Here is an 18,201-nt window from a genome sequence, read left to right on the forward strand (position 1 = left end):
GTATCGACGCAGCGGAAAATCCTCCCAGTGGACGATGTGTTTAGGACCATACTCGGTGACCTGGTGAAGGTGCGTTCTCTGGAGTATGAGAGACTGGGTACACGGAGGGCCGCTCTCCTCTGGAGGGGCTTTTCTTTTAGTTTGCCCTAGTCTGGTCGTCTCCTCTCCTGGTGGTGGGCTGCTGCTGACACCATAGATTTTTGTTTTATTGATCAGTAGACAGTGATGTAGGGCTGCAGGCGCCGAACTTGGGCTTTGTCAGTTGTGGTTATTGTATTGTTTGTTTCTGTATATATTGTATATATGGGTTTGGGTGGAGGTGTTAGGTTGGGTGGTGGGTAAAGGGGGGAGGTGGGTTCATCTTGTGGGACTTTGGGACACTGATTATTTGGGTGAAAAACTGGCACTGCCTGATCTGGCCTATGGACGTTGGATATAGGCATGAGACGCAGGACCAGCTCTCAGGTCAGTGCCGGGGTTGGAACTTGTGGGCTTCAGTGTGGGTTTTTTTGTTTAGTCTTGTATATATTTGTATAGTTAGTATTTATTTTATATTAATTTAAAAAAAAATCTAAAAAAACCTAAAAAAAAAAATATATATATATGTATATATTAGTTTGTATATATTTTTCATGGCTATTGTTTATTTTACTTATTGTTTTGTTATTAGTTTGTTTGGTAACCGGACCAGATGTCATAGTGTAAGTAGTTGTTTATTCTGTATATATGTATAATATGTGTGTGAGGAGAGAGGGAGCGGCTGGACCAGTTTCATTACATTGTTTATTTTGTGGATATTAATTTTGTTATGTTTCTGTTATTATTATTATTGTTATGTTTTTCATTTTTATAATAAAAGATCTACAGGATGGAACTCAGGATGAATAATGTAATGTATGTACACAGTGACTGCACCAGCAGAATAGTGAGTGCAGCTCTGGAGTATAATACAGGATGTAACTCAGGATCAGTAATGTAATGTATGTACACAGTGACTGCACCAGCAGAATAGTGAGTGCCGCTCTGGAGTATAATACAGGATATAACTCAGGATCAGTAATGTAATGTATGTACACAGTGACTGCACCAGCAGAATAGTGAGTACAGCTCTGGAGTATAATACTGGATGTAACTCAGGATCAGTAATGTAATGTATGTACACAGTGAGTGCACCAGCAGAATAGTGAGCGCAGCTCTGGAGTATAATACAGGAGGTAACTCAGGATCAGTAATGTAATGTATGTACACAGTGACTGCACCAGCAGAATAGTGAGTGCAGCTCTGGAGTATAATACAGGATGTAACTCAGGATCAGTAATGTAATGTATGTACACAGTGACTGCACCAGCAGAATAGTGAGTGCTGCTCTGGAGTATAATACAGGATATAACTCAGGATCAGTAATGTAATGTATGTACACAGTGACTGCACCAGCAGAATAGTGAGTGCAGCTCTGGAATATAATACAGGATGTAACTCAGGATCAGTAATGTAATGTATGTACACAGTGACTGCACCAGCAGAATAGTGAGTGCAGCTCTGGAGTATAATACAGGATGTAACTCAGGATCAGTAATGTAATGTATGTATACAGTGACTGCACCAACAGAATAGTGAGTGCAGCTCTGGAGTGTAATACAGGAAGTAACTCAGGATCAGTAATGTAATGTATGTATACAGTGACTGCACCAGCAGAATAGTGAGCGCAGCTCTGAGGTATAATACAGGATGTAACTCAGGATCAGTAATGTAATGTATGTACACAGTGACTGCACCAACCGAATAGTGAGTGCAGCTCTGGAGTATAATACAGGATGTAACTCAGGATCAGTAATGTAATGTATGTACACAGTGACTGCACCAGCAGAATAGTGAGTGCAGCTCTGGAGTATAATACAGGATGTAATTCAGGATCAGTAATGCAATGTATGTACACAGTGACTGCACCAGCAGAATAGTGAGTGCAGCTCTGGAGTATAATACAGGATGTAACTCAGGATCAGTAATGTAATGTATGTACACAGTGACTGCACCAGCAGAATAGTGAGTGCAGCTCTGGAGTATAATACAGGATGTAACTCAGGATCAGTAATGTAATGTATGTACACAGTGACTGCACCAGCAGAATAGTGAGTGCAGCTCTGGAGTATAATACAGGATATGACTCAGGATCAGTAATGTAATGTATGTACACAGTGACTTCACCAGCAGAATAGTGAGTGCAGCTCTGGAGTATAATACAGGAGGTAACTCAGGATCAGTAATGTAATGTATGTACACAGTGACTGCACCAGCAGAATAGTGAGTGCAGCTCTGGAGTATAATACAGGATGTAACTCAGGATCAGTAATGTATGTACATAGTGACTGCACCAGCAGAATAGTGAGTGCAGCTCTGGAGTATAATACAGGAGGTAACTGAGGATCAGTAATGTAATGTATGTACACAGTGACTGTATCAGCAGAATAGTGAGTGCAGCTCTGGAGTATAATACAGGAGGTAACTCAGGATCAGTAATGTAATGTATGTACACAGTGACTGCACCAGCAGAATAGTGAGTACAGCTCTGGAGTATAATACAGGATGTAACTCAGGATCAGTAATGTAATGTATGTACACAGTGACTGCACCAGCAGAATAGTGAGTGCTGCTCTGGAGTATAATACAAGATATAACTCAGGATCAGTAATGTAATGTATGTACACAGTGACTGCACCAGCAGAATAGTGTGACTGCACCAGCAGAATAGTGAGTGCAGCTCTGGAGTATAATACAGGATGTACCTCAGGATCAGTAATGTAATGTATGTACACAGTGACTGCACCAGCAGAATAGTGAGTGCAGCTCTGGAGTATAATACAGGATAAGTAATGTATATACGCAGTGACTGCACCAGCAGAGACATGAGCCCGCACACCTTATACAGTACTGGCTCATCTATTACTGCTGACAACCCTGTCTTTCCACCATATGTGAGCGGTTGTCAGCTCCGCCCCCTGGTGGTGACATCAGTGATATGATTACAGTGTGATCAGATGATAATACACGCTGTGTGCATGCCTGGACTGTTGGGGGCTCCACCTCTCTGTACACCCCCGCATACACTTATTGATCTGACATGTACACCTCCTGAGCTGCGCTCGTCCCTATTCCCCATGATGTGTCCATTGTTCCCTTCACCCATCAGAGCGGAATCTATCCGTCGTCCCGGTGTAATTGGCGGTTTTGCTGTTGCATTTTGCCGGCTCAGCTCTTGTGCGGCTTCATGGCTCTGATCCATTTAGCTCTCATTTGAGGAGGAAATGACTCTTAAAGTGATGACCTCGTGGCAGACGCTACGTTATCAGGTTTAGATGAATTCTGTGGAAGGACGACTTCTTCTGTGATAGTCTGGGGGGATGCTGGGGGTCCGTGCTGTCGTGTCTCCATCGGGGTGGCCTGCTGTCCCTCCACGATTCGGCTGATGAGTTCCTCTGTCCTGATGGATTGTGTCCTTTTTCTCCTTCAGTTTTGGACTTTGTGTGGGAATTCGTTGACCCCAAAGCGCGGCGTCTTTGGGAAGACGGGCGACCTGCAGACCATCCTGTGCCTGGCAGGCGCGAGGGACGAGGTGACCTACTCCGGAGCGCTGAACGGAGACATCTACGTGTGGAAGGGGATGAACCTCGCTCGGACAATCCAGGGAGCACACACGGTGAGCACATGGGGTGTGCTGAAACTTGTAGTTCTCCACAAGGGCCAGTATCTAGTGCAGATCACCGTCTGAGGAATCATTAAAGGGCCGGCGTCCAGTTTCCTGTAGACGATAATATATTTGTCATCACGAAAAGTTCCGCAATTCGCAAATATATTTTCAAGATCTCTGCTTTGTGACAGTGAATAGAAACACAAACTATAGGATTTGGTCGCTCCGTATAGCTAGGACGAGTCTCCTGCCTGCCTTGGAACGCTCATGCTTAGGTTAGCTTACAGGGGATTGCCTGCGTTAATGCATTGTAACAAACCCTCAGCTGTTCGAGCGGCAGGAAAGGAGCCGGGGTGGTTAGTTTCTGCATAGAGTGACCATAAAAATCTTTATATCTGAGCAAAAATCCCACAAGGAAAACGAGGAACCTCCATCCGGATGAGATCTCCGCCACTAATCCGTTAACCCCTTCTCTTCCAGGCAGGGATCTTCAGCATGAATGCCTGCGAGGAGGGATTTGCCACTGGTGGAAGAGACGGCTGCGTGCGTCTGTGGGATTTAAACTTTAAACCTATTACTGTTATCGATCTCAGGGAAACAGACCAAGGATATAAAGGTACAGCGGAGACTCCGAAAGGGGCGGTGGGAAACGGAAATGTCGCAAACATCCAAAATATGGATAAATATGCATGTCCAGATGGATGAGTGCAGCCGGATTGGCCAGATGGTGGTCCGGTGTGAGGGACCGCACATAGCACACAACCACCCTATACTGGATCTATAGGGACGACGCGCTCGGCACGGCCGGTTCACCGCAATAATATCTGAGATGTCTCCGCGGTTCCCATAAATGAAGGAAAATTTCTCATCTGTGGCTGAGAATGAAATCAGATCTCTCCACTGACCCAATTTTTTATTACGCTACAGATGGCAGTCGCCCAGGTTCTGCGATTACCCAGAGCGCCCCCTGGTGGAGAGCGTGCTCCCTGCGGCTTCAGGAAATTGATTAAGTCCCTGCTAGAGCGATTCGTTATTTCATAATGGCGCCATATTTTAATATATTGTTTAGAGATGGACGAATCAATTCACAAGACACATGAGCGGTCCGGAGCCCCCAAGCTGCTGGAGACCCCGGCTCCTCCTGTGATCTGACGATGCATTGGGGATGCCGGCCGTAGGAGGAGGTTCGCTGGGCTCCTGTCTGGCGGCTATTGGCCACCGATGTGGCCTCTGGACCTGGGCCGTTGCACATCGATTCGCTCTTCTCCAGGCGATGGTGTTCTTTTATTAAATCAAAGCTGGGTGTTGGTCGTATGCCGCCATTCACCTGCTTTCTACACGTCTCCCGTGCTCCCTGATCACGTGTATGGTGGAGATTTCCCGGACTCCTGCCTTGTTCTGTAAAGATCGCTGGTATATTTCACATTCCAGATTCTTGGAAAACTCGGAGGAAATCAAGATGTCCCCTGTTATTATTCACACCACACAAAGTGTGTGCGGCAGGAAATAAATGCTGTAGTTTTTTTTGTTTTTTTTCTCTGCTTTTCTTGATATTTTGACCACCAGGTGGCTCTATTCTGAGAGGTTCTTAAAGGTATGATCCGGGACTTTAATATTGATGGCCTGTCCATGGATAGGTCAGCAATGTTTGATCGGTGGGAATGCGACACCCGTCACCCCGGCCAATCAGCTGTTCCCGGTGTTGGCGGAGGCCACAACTGCTCAGTTACGGATCTGCACAGCACAGCTCCATTGACTGTGTAGTGGCCGCGGCCTGGTACTGCACACCCGCTATCTATTTATGTGCAATACCCGGCCGCGACCACTATACAGTCAGTGGAGCTGTGCTGTGCAGATCCGTAGCTGGGCAGTTGTGACCTCTGACAGCACTGGTAGTAGCTGATCGGTGCGGTGCCGGGTGTCGCACTCCCACCGATCAGACATCGGATAAGATAGGACATAAATTATAAAGTACCAGACAACCCTTTCATTTTACAGCCGACTTCCTGTGGGGCTATTAGTACAAGTAACCTGTATCGGCACAGTTCTGCACCCTTTAATGTCGCCCCTTGTGTTCCAGGTTTATCCGTGCGGAGCGTGTGCTGGAGGGGAGACCACATTCTGGTGGGGACTCAGGACAGCGAGATCTTCGAGGTTGTGGTGCACGAGCGGAATAAACCTTTCCTGATAATGCAGGGACACTGTGAGGGCGAGCTCTGGGCCCTGGCCGTCCACCCAACCAAACCGCTGGCCATTACCGGGAGCGACGACCGATCCGTCAGGTCTGCAGCCTCTGATTCCCCTGTGTATGACGGCGGATGGTTACTGCTAATAACGCTGTGTCTAATAATAATAATAATAGTATCACTGCATCTAATAATAATAGTAACGATGTATATAATAATAATAATAGTATCACTGCATCTAATAATAATAGTAACAATGTATCTAACCATAATAACGGATATAATAGTATCACTGTATCTAATAATAATAGTAACAATGTATATAATAATAATAATAGTATCACTGCATCTAATAATAATAGTAACAATGTATATAATAATAATAATAGTATCACTGCATCTAATAATAATAGTAACAATGTATATAATAATAGTATCACTGCATCTAATAATAATAGTAACAATGTATATAATAATAATAATAGTATCACTGCATCTAATAATAATAGTAACAATGTATCTAACCATAATAACGGATATAATAGTATCACTGTATCTAATAATAATAGTAACAATGTATATAATAATAATAATAGTATCACTGCATCTAATAATAATAGTAACAATGTATCTAATCATAATAACGAATATAATAGTATCACTGTATCTAATAGTATCATTGTATCTAATCATAATAGCAACAATGTATCTAATCATAACAATAGCAACAATGTATGTAATAATTGTATCACTATCTAATAATAATAATAGTATCACTGCGTCTAATAATAATAGTAACAATGTATCTAATCATAATAACGGATATAATAGTATCACTGTATCTAATAGTATCATTGTATCTAATCGTAATAATAGCAACAATGTATGTAATAATTGTATCACTATCTAATAATAGTAATAGTATCACTGTATCTAATAATAATACTAACAATGTATCTAATCTTAATAACGGGTATAATAGTAACACTGTATCTAATATTAATAGTGTATCTAATCATAATAGTAACAATGTATCTAATAGTAATAATGGATATAATAGTATCACTGTCTCTAATAGTAATAATAATAGTATCACTGTATCTAATAGTAACAATGTATCTAATCGTAATAGTAGTAACACTGCATCTAATAATAATAGTAACAATATAGCTAATTGTAATAATGGATATAATAGTATCACTGTATCTAATAATAATAATAGCAATGTATCTAATAGTAATAATGGATATAATAGTATCACTGTGTCTAATAATAGTAACAATGCATCTAATCGTAATAACGGATATAATAGTAGTGCTGTATCTAATAGTAACAATGTATCTAATAATAGTAGTAACAATGTATCTAATAGTAATACTATCGCTGTATCTAGTAATATTAGTAACAATGTATCTAATAAAAAAAGTCAGTAGTAGGCAGCTTACCCAGATGGTAGTTTCTCCTTGGTCCGATCATCTGTGAGGGGGCCGCACGGAGATGAGGGGGGCGCACCCTCCTGCAATCGCTGGGAACCAAAACAAATAAAGTCCAGCGGAGGAACCCTTATTTCTGCATTGTTCTTAAAATCTTTTTATTCTTCAACAATCCTTAAAAGAACATCATTCCTTTTCGGAGCAGGTCTGTACATACAGTGGGCTAAGAAAACAGATAAAAGCTTGTCTTTATCAAATGGTAAGGAATTTAAAATCTCTGATTTTATTAACTGTAATACCCCCAATGTGATATACTCAATAAGTTGTAACAGCTGCAGATTACAATACATCGGTTGTACTATACAACCACTAAAAAAGCGCATTAGAAAGCATATGTCCGATGCGATTAATGGCGCGGGCATGGGCGCATCAGCAGCATCAAAACACTTTTACAATAAACATAATGGAGACTTGATTGAATTTTCATTTTATGGGGTGGAAAAAGTCTTGAAACCTCCTCGAGGTGGAAATTACAGAAGAAAATTATTAAACAGAACGTTTCTGGATATTTTCAGTAGGAAGTCGGACACCTGATGGTTTGAATTATAGGCAAGATCTAATTAAGCAATACTAATAAATAAACTAGAGATAAGGGTGAAACAAATAAATCTAACAATAAAAACATTTAAGCATAGTACAAAATATAGCATCTATACCCATAAATAGAATAATAAATATAGCAGATTAAAGATCTATAAAGTATGTTTATCATATATTTGTATTATTATCTGCATAATACAATACTAAATAGAATAGATAATATTTTATTAAAAAAAAATATATATTCCCTATAAAATATCCCTCCCCTCCAAAATAAACGGTGAACTCCTTCTTTCAGTATATTGCAGTGATGTCTAGAATTTCAATGTCTTTTTAATCCCTTTCTGTGACATCTATGTAAATATGGTATTAAAAATATATAATCTATGTGATGTTTTTTAACAAATGCAGATAGAGATATAGACTGTCTAGGAACTATACAGTATAGGAACTCAGTAATTTATTAACTAGAGATTTACTCTGAAGATATGAAGGAAAAAGAAAAAAAAGACACTTTTAATTATTCCTAATTGGACCTAGTCCATACCTAGAGTATATCATGAGCAGAGGGATAGCAAATAAATTAGACCTAGAAGAAGACCTACATGGTTGAAACACGTAGTCTGTTCATAGACAGCTGTGTCCTCTACACGGCCATAAAGAGCCCCCTGTATGTACAGACCTGCTCCGAAAAGGAATGATGTTCTTCTAAGGATTGTTGAAGAATAAAGAGATTTTAAGAAAAATGCCGAAATAAGGGTTCCTCCGCTGGACTTTATTTGCTTTGGTTCGAAATGTATCTAATCGAAATGACGGCTATAATAGTATCACTGTATCTAATAGTAATAAAATAGTAACACTGCGTCTAATAATAATAATAGTAACAATGTATCTAATAGTAATAGTATCACTGTATCTAATCGTAGTAATAATAATAGTATCAGTGTATCTAATAGTAATAATGGATATAATAATAGTAACAATGTATCTAATAGTAATAGTATCACTGTATCTAATCGTAATAATAATAGTAACACTGTTTAATAGTAATGATAGTATCACTGTATCTAATCGTAATAATGGATATAATAATAGTAACAATGTATCTAATCGTAATAACGGATATAATAGTAACAATGTATCTAATAGTATCACCGTATCTAATCGTAATAATAATAGTAACACTGCGTCTAATAATAATAGTATCACTGTATCTAATAGTAATAATGGATATAATAATAGTAACAATGTATCTAATCGTAATAATCATTTCTATAAGTAGAGCACGATAAACATTTACCTGTGGGTGAAGTTTGGGGCGATTTCCTGTCCCCTGATCTGGGGGGCGCCGTACACAGGACTGGGGGAGACTCTCTTATCAGGAGCCACATTAATAGATTTCTGCATCCGGGAAAGTTGGGTGACCAGCACTATAATCATTATGATTCCTTCTGGGGTCACTACTCGGCTTTTGCTTTGCCGTGCATTCAAGGGCAGCCCTTGTAACAGGAATATTAATGGATTCCTTCCCAGATTTGGTATTCAGGACCCTGGGAAAGCTGAGTCACTACTAGTTATTTTTTTACCCAGCTTTTCTATGGTTCTGCATGGTGTATATGCCAATATAACAGTAATATGATAGTGGGATTTTGGTGTCTTGTGATCTGGGAAAGCTGAACAATTGCCAATATTAATATGTAGGAGGTTGACACTCAGCTACTCAGCTTTCTACAGTCCTGAATGGCAGGTCCACCTGCTTACCAGTACAGGGAAGTGTCTAGGCCCAGGCTTTATATTCAGGGTCTAGGAGAGCTGAGTAATCACCAGTATCACTGTCACAGTCTGGGTGGTCACCCAGCTTTTCTGTACTCCAGAATGGTGGATAAGCCTATGTACCAGTAGTCATGAATGTGTTTCCTCCTAGGGTTTGTATCTGGGGGTCTAGGAAAACCTGAGTAGCCACCAATATTACTATCATAGCTTTTACAGGGGTTATAACCCAGCTTCTCCCTAGTCCTGAATGGCAGATATGGTTATATAGCAGCTATACATTGATGGATTTCTACTTGAGTTTTGTATCTGGGGATCTGGGAAAGCTTGGTAATCACCAATGTTTCTACCTCATCTCACATAGGAGTTGTCACCCAGCTTTTCATTAGTCCTGAATGGAAGGTAGGCTTATATAGTAATACAGGGTTTTATCCTGGTCTATCCTGGTTTTATATTTGTGGAATGGAAATGCTATAAAACAACAATGTTGTGATCCCAAGGGGATGGTCACTCAGCTTTTCCATAGTCCTGAATAGCAGGTCTGCCCCTCTATCAGTGATATGAGGGGGTGTATCAATGTGTGACTAGTCAGGTGTTATATTCCCAGATCTGGACAGCAGGGGGAGCACCATTATGGCTATTACTGCTCCTGCAGATGTCATCACCCAGCTTTCCCCCATACAGATACAGCTGGCTGAATGTAATCATTTGGCCTCTGTTGTCCTCCTTTTTGGGGTGCTGCCCCCTGTTGCTGAGTCATGAGGACTGAAGCTCTACTCCCCCGATCCGTCCTTTCTATGTAATGAATCCTGGCGCTGTCTCCAGATCATTAGTGAATTGGCTCCGATCCACCAGGAGATGATCCCGAGTAAAAGCCTCCTCCATCATCTTGTCACAATGTCTCATCAGAACGCATCATATTAGCATAAGCAATGGACGATCGTCCCTCAGAGCTGCGCTCACTTCATTCTTCCAGTATATCCCGGAGTCACCGCTTTGTTTAAAGGGACAGAAACCCCGTAATTGTGAGGTTATATTAGGGATCCTCTTGTGATTACTGTGGGCCCCCGATTCTCAAAGCCGGGGCCAACCTCCGGGGTGTGCGACCACATAGACCGTACCCGCTGCTCCTGACACCCCAGGCATGCGACCACCGCAACTCCATGTATTAATTATATAGATGGATCATTTACATATTATGTATATGATATTGTATAGCTCAGTTACTAGAACACTGGTGGTAATGTGGGCACTGTATGGCGGTGTAATGTGGACACTGTATGGCGGTGTAATGTGGACACTGTATGGCGGTGTAATGTGGGCACTGTATGGAGGTGTGATGTGGACACAGTATGGCGGTGTACTGTGGGCACTGTATGATGGTGTAATGTGGGCACTGTATGGCGGTGTACTGTGGACACTGTATGGCGGTGTACTGTGGGCACTGTATGGAGGTGTAATGTGGGCACTGTATGGAGGTGTAATGGGGGCACTGTATGGCGGTGTAATGTGGACACTGTATGGCGGTGTAATGTGGGCACTGTATGGAGGTGTAATGTGGGCACTGTATGGCGGTGTAATGTGGACACTGTATGGCGGTGTACTGTGGGCACTGTATGGAGGTGTAATGTGGGCACTGTATGGAGGTGTAATGGGGGCACTGTATGGCGGTGTAATGTGGGCACTGTATGGAGGTGTAATGTGGGCACTGTATGGCGGTGTACTGTGGGCACTGTATGATGGGGTAATGTGGGCACTGTATGGAGGTGTAATGTGGGCACTGTATTGAGGTGTACTGTGGGCACTGTATGGAGGTGTAATGGGGGCACTGTATGGCGGTGTACTGTGGGCACTGTATGGAGGTGTGATGGGGGCACTGTATGGCTGTGTAATGTGGACACTGTATGGCGGTGTAATGTGGGCACTGTATGATGGTGTAATGTGGACACAGTTTGGCGGTGTAATGTGGGCACTGTATGGCGGTGTAATGTGGGCACTGTATGGCGGTGTACTGTGGGCACTGTATGGAGGTGTACTGTGGGCACTGTATGGAGGTGTAATGTGGGCACTGTATGGAGGTGTAATGTGGGCACTGTATGGAGGTGTAATGTGGACACTGTATGGCGGTGTAGTGTGGGCACTGTATGGAGGTGTACTGTGGGTACTGTATGGAGGTGTGATGTGGGCACTGTATGGAGGTGTAATGTGGGCACTGTATGGAGGTGTAATGGCACTGTATGGAGGTGTAATGGGGGCATTGTATGGAGGTGTAATGTGGACACTGTATGTAGTTGTAATGGGGGCACTGTATGGAGGTGTAATGTGGGCACTGTATGGAGGTGTAATGGCACTGTATGGAGGTGTAATGGGGGCATTGTATGGAGGTGTAATGTGGGCACTGTATGGAGGTGTAATGTGGACACTGTATGGAGGTGTAATGTGGGCACTGTATGGAGGTGTAATGGCACTGTATGGAGGTGTAATGGGGGCATTGTATGGAGGTGTAATGTGGGCACTGTATGGAGGTGTAATGTGGACACTGTATGGAGGTGTAATGGGGGCATTGTATGGAGGTGTAATGTGGGCACTGTATGGAGGTGTAATGTGGGCACTGTATGGCAGTGTAATGGGGGCACTGTATGGAGGTGTAATGTGGACACTGTATGGAGGTGTAATGTGGGCACTGTATGAAGGTGTAATGGGGGCACTGTATGGAGGTGTAATGTGGACACTGTATGGAGGTGTAATGTGGACACTGTATGGAGGTGTAATGTGGGCACTGTATGGAGGTGTAATGGGGGCATTGTATGGAGGTGTAATGTGGGCACTGTATGGAGGTGTAATGTGGGCACTGTATGGAGGTGTAATGGGGGCACTGTATGGAGGTGTAATGTGGACACTGTATGGAGGTGTAATGTGGGCACTGTATGAAGGTGTAATGGGGGCACTGTATGGAGGTGTAATGGGGGCACTGTATGGAGGTGTAATGTGGGCACTGTATGGAGGTGTATTGTGGGCACTGTATGGCGGTGTAATGTGGGTACTGTATGGAGGTGTAATGGGGGCACTGTATGGAGGTGTAATGGCACTCTATGGAGGTGTAATGGGGGCATTGTATGGAGGTGTAATGTGGGCACTGTATGGAGGTGTATTGTGGGCACTGTATGGAGGTGTAATGTGGGCACTGTATGGAGGTGTAATGTGGACACTGTATGGAGGTGTAATGGGGGCACTGTATGGAGATGTAATGTGGGCACTGTATGGAGGTGTAATGGAGGCACTGTATGGAGGTGTAATGTGGGCACTGTATGGAGGTGTAATGGGGGCACTGTATGGAGATGTAATGTGGGCACTGTATGGAGGTGTAATGGAGGCACTGTATGGAGGTGTAATGTGGACACTGTATGGAGGTGTAATGGGGGCACTGTATGGAGGTCTAATGTGGACACTGTATGTAGTTGTAATGGGGGCACTGTATGCAGGTGTAATGGGGGCACTGTATGGAGGTGTAATGTGGGCACTGTATGGAGGTGTAATGTGGGCACTGTATGGAGGTGTAATGTGGGCACTGTATGGAGGTGTAATGGGGGCACTGTATAGAGGTGTAATGGGGGCACTGTATGGAGGTGTAATGTGGGTACTGTATGGAGGTGTAATGTGGGCACTGTATGGAGGTGTAATGGGGGCACTGTATGAAGGTGTAATGGGGGCACTGTATGGAGGTGTAATGGGGGCACTGTATGGAGATGTAATGTGGGCACTGTATGGAGGTGTAATGTGGGCACTGTATGGAGGTGTAATGTGGGCACTGTATGGAGGTGTAATGGGGCACTGTATAGAGGTGTAATGGGGGCACTGTATGGAGGTGTAATGTGGGTACTGTATGGAGGTGTAATGTGGGCACTGTATGAAGGTGTAATGGGGGCACTGTATGGAGGTGTAATGGGGGTACTGTATGGAGATGTAATGTGGGCACTGTATGGAGGTGTAATGTGGGCACTGTATGAAGGTGTAATGGGGGCACTGTATGGAGGTGTAATGGGGCACTGTATGGAGATGTAATGTGGGCACTGTATGGAGGTGTAATGTGGGCACTGTATGAAGGTGTAATGGGGGCACTGTATGGAGGTGTAATGGGGGTACTGTATGGAGATGTAATGTGGGCACTGTATGGAGGTGTAATGTGGGCACTGTATGAAGGTGTAATGGGGGCACTGTATGGAGGTGTAATGGGGCACTGTATGGAGATGTAATGTGGGCACTGTATGGAGGTGTAATGTGGGTACTGTATGGAGGTGTAATGTGGGCACTGTATGAAGGTGTAATGGGGGCACTGTATGGAGGTGTAATGGGGGTACTGTATGGAGATGTAATGTGGGCACTGTATGGAGGTGTAATGTGGGCACTGTATGAAGGTGTAATGGGGGCACTGTATGGAGGTGTAATGGGGCACTGTATGGAGATGTAATGTGGGCACTGTATGGAGGTGTAATGTGGGCACTGTATGAAGGTGTAATGGGGGCACTGTATGGAGGTGTAATGGGGGCACTGTATGGAGATGTAATGTGGGCACTGTATGGAGGTGTAATGGGGGCACTGTATGAAGGTGTAATGGGGGCACTGTATGGAGGTGTAATGTTGGCACTGTATGGAGGTGTAATGGGGGCACTGTATGGAGATGTAATGTGGGCACTGTATGGAGATGTAATGTGGGCACTGTATGAAGGTGTAATGGGGGCACTGTATGGAGGTGTAATGGGGGCACTGTATGGAGATGTAATGTGGGCACTGTATGGAGGTGTAATGGGGGCACTGTATGGAGGTGTAATGTGGGCACTGTATGAAGGTGTAATGGGGGCACTGTATGGAGGTGTAATGTGGGTACTGTATGGAGGTGTAATGTGGGCACTGTATGGAGGTGTAATGTGGGCACTGTATGAAGGTGTAATGGGGGCACTGTATGGAGGTGTAATGGCACTGTATGGAGGTGTAATGTGGGTACTGTATGGTAGTAATATGTGGACAACGCTTGGTGGTATTATGTGGACACTGTATGGTAGCGTAATGTGAACACTGTATGGAGTTATGTGGACATTATATAGAGGTATTATGTGGACACTGTATGGAGGTGTTATGTTGTCACTATATGGTGGTAATATTTTATGGCTCAATGCTGATATTATGTGGTTACTAGATGATGGTAGCAATTGGGCAATGTGCAGTAGTAGTATTTGGTCACTGTATGGCTGTATTTGAGCACAGTATAGTGGTAGTATTTGGTCACTGTATGGCTGTATTTGAGCACAGTATAGTGGTAGTATTTGGTCACTGTATGGCTGTATTTGAGCACAGTATAGTGGTAGTATTTGGTCACTGTATGGCTGTATTTGAGCACAGTATAGTGGTAGTATTTGGTCACTGTATGGCTTTATTTGAGTACAGTATAGGGGTAGTATTTGGTCACTCTATGGGATTATTTGAGTTTTGTATGATGTTATGCATGGTAGTATTTGAGTACTGTATGGTGGCATTTTTTGGCCGGCATATTGTGGTGGTTAGGCATTTAATGATAAGCAATTTGAGAGGTTGGAGGAGGGTGTCCTCTAACTTCAGCCCATTTCTCCACATAGCTGATGGGTTTCACCAGTCCGAGGGGGACATCGCTGCACAAATCTCTCACCTGCCCTGCTTGTTACATGATACCTTCAATGATACATTGTATCAGTCTGTAATCTAGAATAGAAATAATTGTAGCAAACCCTCAGCTGTGAAACATATTTAGTCTGGGCAGGTTCCCAGTCCCTGACAGCAAGCAGACATAGTAAGAATGTGTATTTTAACTCTGTACGTCTGTGATCTCAGCGATCTCCTCTCCCCGGGGCAGTGTCTGATGGCTGCTTTATACCTGCAGGATCTGGAGCCTGGTGGATCATGCACTCATCGCTCGCTGCAATATGGAGGAGCCCATCCGCTGCGCAGCTGTCAGTACGGATGGCATCCACCTGGCACTGGGCATGAAGGACGGCTCGTTTACTGTGCTCAGAGTCAGGTCAGTCCACAACCCCTGTGCCCAGATGTCTCCTAGCCGATATCCTTCCCAGAAGTCCTCGGTAATTTGGGGTTCACAACTCTCCTCCAGGGACATGACCGAGGTCGTGCACATCAAGGACAGGAAGGAAGCCATTCATGAGCTGAAGTACTCGCCCGACGGAAACTTCCTGGCCGTAGGCTCCAATGACAGCTGCGTGGACATCTACGGGGTGGTGCAGAGATACAAGAAAGTGGGCGAGTGCCTGGGCTCGCTGACCTTCATTACACACATGGACTGGTCCTCCGATAGTAAATATCTGCAGACCAATGATGGAAGCGGCAAAAGAATGTTCTACAGGATGCCAGGTGGAGACCCACTACTGATCATAATGAATGTTCCACAGAAAGTCAGAAAGATCTTAGTATGTTCTATGGAATGTTACTATGACCTTTCTAAGGATGACAGCCCATGAGCTGACTCATTTTATCAGCCTTAGAAAGGTCTTAGAATGTTCTGTGAAATGTTATGAAAGTCTTAGAATGTTCTGTGGAGTGTTAGGAAGGTCTCTAAATGTTCTGGGGAATGTTAGGAAGATCTTAGAATGTTCCGTGGAGTGTTAGGAAGGTTTAAGAATGTTCTGTGGAATGTTAGGAAGATCTTAGAATATTCTGTTGAATGTTATGAAAGTCTTAGAATGTTCTGTGGAATGCTAGGAAGGTCTCTAAATGTTCTGTGGACTGTTAGGAAGGTCTTAGAATATTCTGTGGAATGTTAGGAAGATCTTAGAATGTTCTGGGGAATGTTAGGAAGATCTTAGAATGTTCTGTGGAATGTTAGGAAGATCTTAGAATGTTCTGTGGAATGTTAGGAAGATCTTAGAATGTTCTGTGGAATGTTAGGAAGATCTTAGAATGTTCTGGGGAATGTTAGGAAGATCTTAGAATGATCAGTGGAATGTTAAAATGTTTTAGAATGTTCTGTGGAATGTTAGAAAGCTCTTAGAATGTTCTGGGGAATGTTAGGAAGATCTTAGAATGTTCTGTGGAATGTTAGAAAGCTCTTAGAATGTTCTGTGGAATGTTAGAAAGCTCATAGAATGTTCAGTGGAGTGTTAGAGAGCTCTTAGAATGTTCTGTGGAGTGTTAGAAAGCTCTTAGAATGTTCTGGGGAATGTTAGGAAGATCTTAGAATGTTCGGTGGAATGTTAGAAAGATCTTAGAATGTTCTGGGGAATGTTAGGAAGATCTTAGAATGTTCTTGGGAATGTTAGAAAGCTCTTAGAATGTTCTGGGGAATGTTAGGAAGATCTTAGAATGTTCTGGGGAATGTTAGGAAGATCTTAGAATGGTCTGTGGAATGTTAGGAAGATCTTAGAATGTTCTGTGGAATGTTAGGAAGATCTTAGAATGTTCTGGGGAATGTTAGAAAGCTCTTAGAATGTTCAGTGGAGTGTTAGAGAGCTCTTAGAATGTTCTGGGGAATGTTAGGAAGATCTTAGAATGTTCTGTGGAATGTTAGGAAGATCTTAGAATATTCTGTTGAATGTTATGAAAGTCTTAGAATGTTCTGTGGAATGCTAGGAAGGTCTCTAAATGTTCTGTGGACTGTTAGGAAGGTCTTAGAATATTCTGTGGAATGTTAGGAAGATCTTAGAATGTTCTGGGGAATGTTAGGAAGATCTTAGAATGTTCTGTGGAATGTTAGGAAGATCTTAGAATGTTCTGTGGAATGTTAGGAAGATCTTAGAATGTTCTGTGGAATGTTAGGAAGATCTTAGAATGATCAGTGGAATGTTAAAATGTTTTAGAATGTTCTGTGGAATGTTAGAAAGCTCTTAGAATGTTTTGTGGAATGTTAGAAAGCTCTTAGAATGTTCTGGGGAATGTTAGGAAGATCTTAGAATGTTCTGTGGAATGTTAGAAAGCTCTTAGAATGTTCTGTGGAATGTTAGAAAGCTCTTATAATGTTCAGTGGAGTGTTAGAGAGCTCTTAGAATGTTCTGTGGAATGTTAGAAAGCTCTTAGAATGTTCTGGGGAATGTTAGGAAGCTCTTAGAATGTTCTGGGGAATGTTAGAAAGCTCTTAGAATGTTCTGGGGAATGTTAGAAAGCTCTTAGAATGTTCTGGGGAATGTTAGGAAGCTCTTAGAATGTTCTGGGGAATGTTAGGAAGATCTTAGAATGTTCTGTGGAATGTTAGAAAGATCTTAGAATGTTCTGGGGAATGTTAGGAAGATCTTAGAATGTTCTTGGGAATGTTAGAAAGCTCTTAGAATGTTCTGGGGAATGTTAGGAAGATCTTAGAATGTTCTGGGGAATGTTAGTGTGGGGGTCGTGATGACATTCCACTCGTCCTCCAGTCACTCCAAATTCAAACTATGAGCATGGGTCAACCATTCAAAGAATGAGTCAGACAACAAGCTGGTTCAAGCTCAGAGCATGCTCAGAAGACTACTACAGTCAACGTCCTCAGCATTGTTCTGCCTTTATTTTTACA

At 42.9% G+C, this 18,201-nt stretch overlaps 1 protein-coding gene across 3 annotated transcripts in view; it reads left to right on the plus strand.

Moving 5' to 3' along the window:
• The window catches only part of EML5 (EMAP like 5), a 197,391-nt gene that overhangs the window by 115,220 nt on the left and 63,970 nt on the right, over window positions 1-18,201 (plus strand). For all 3 annotated transcript variants that reach the window (XM_073638227.1, XM_073638226.1, XM_073638225.1), the window contains exons 5-9: window positions 3,509-3,694; window positions 4,166-4,301; window positions 5,766-5,967; window positions 15,586-15,723; window positions 15,814-16,070. In XM_073638227.1, the coding sequence (XP_073494328.1) occupies window positions 3,509-3,694; window positions 4,166-4,301; window positions 5,766-5,967; window positions 15,586-15,723; window positions 15,814-16,070 (919 nt within the window). The remainder of the gene's footprint in view (window positions 1-3,508; window positions 3,695-4,165; window positions 4,302-5,765; window positions 5,968-15,585; window positions 15,724-15,813; window positions 16,071-18,201) is intronic.

This window comes from Phyllobates terribilis, unplaced genomic scaffold (assembly GCF_046119375.1).
Source record: "Phyllobates terribilis strain yellow unplaced genomic scaffold, ASM4611937v1 Scaffold_7__3_contigs__length_470593459, whole genome shotgun sequence".
Classification (NCBI taxonomy): Eukaryota; Metazoa; Chordata; class Amphibia; order Anura; family Dendrobatidae; genus Phyllobates; species Phyllobates terribilis.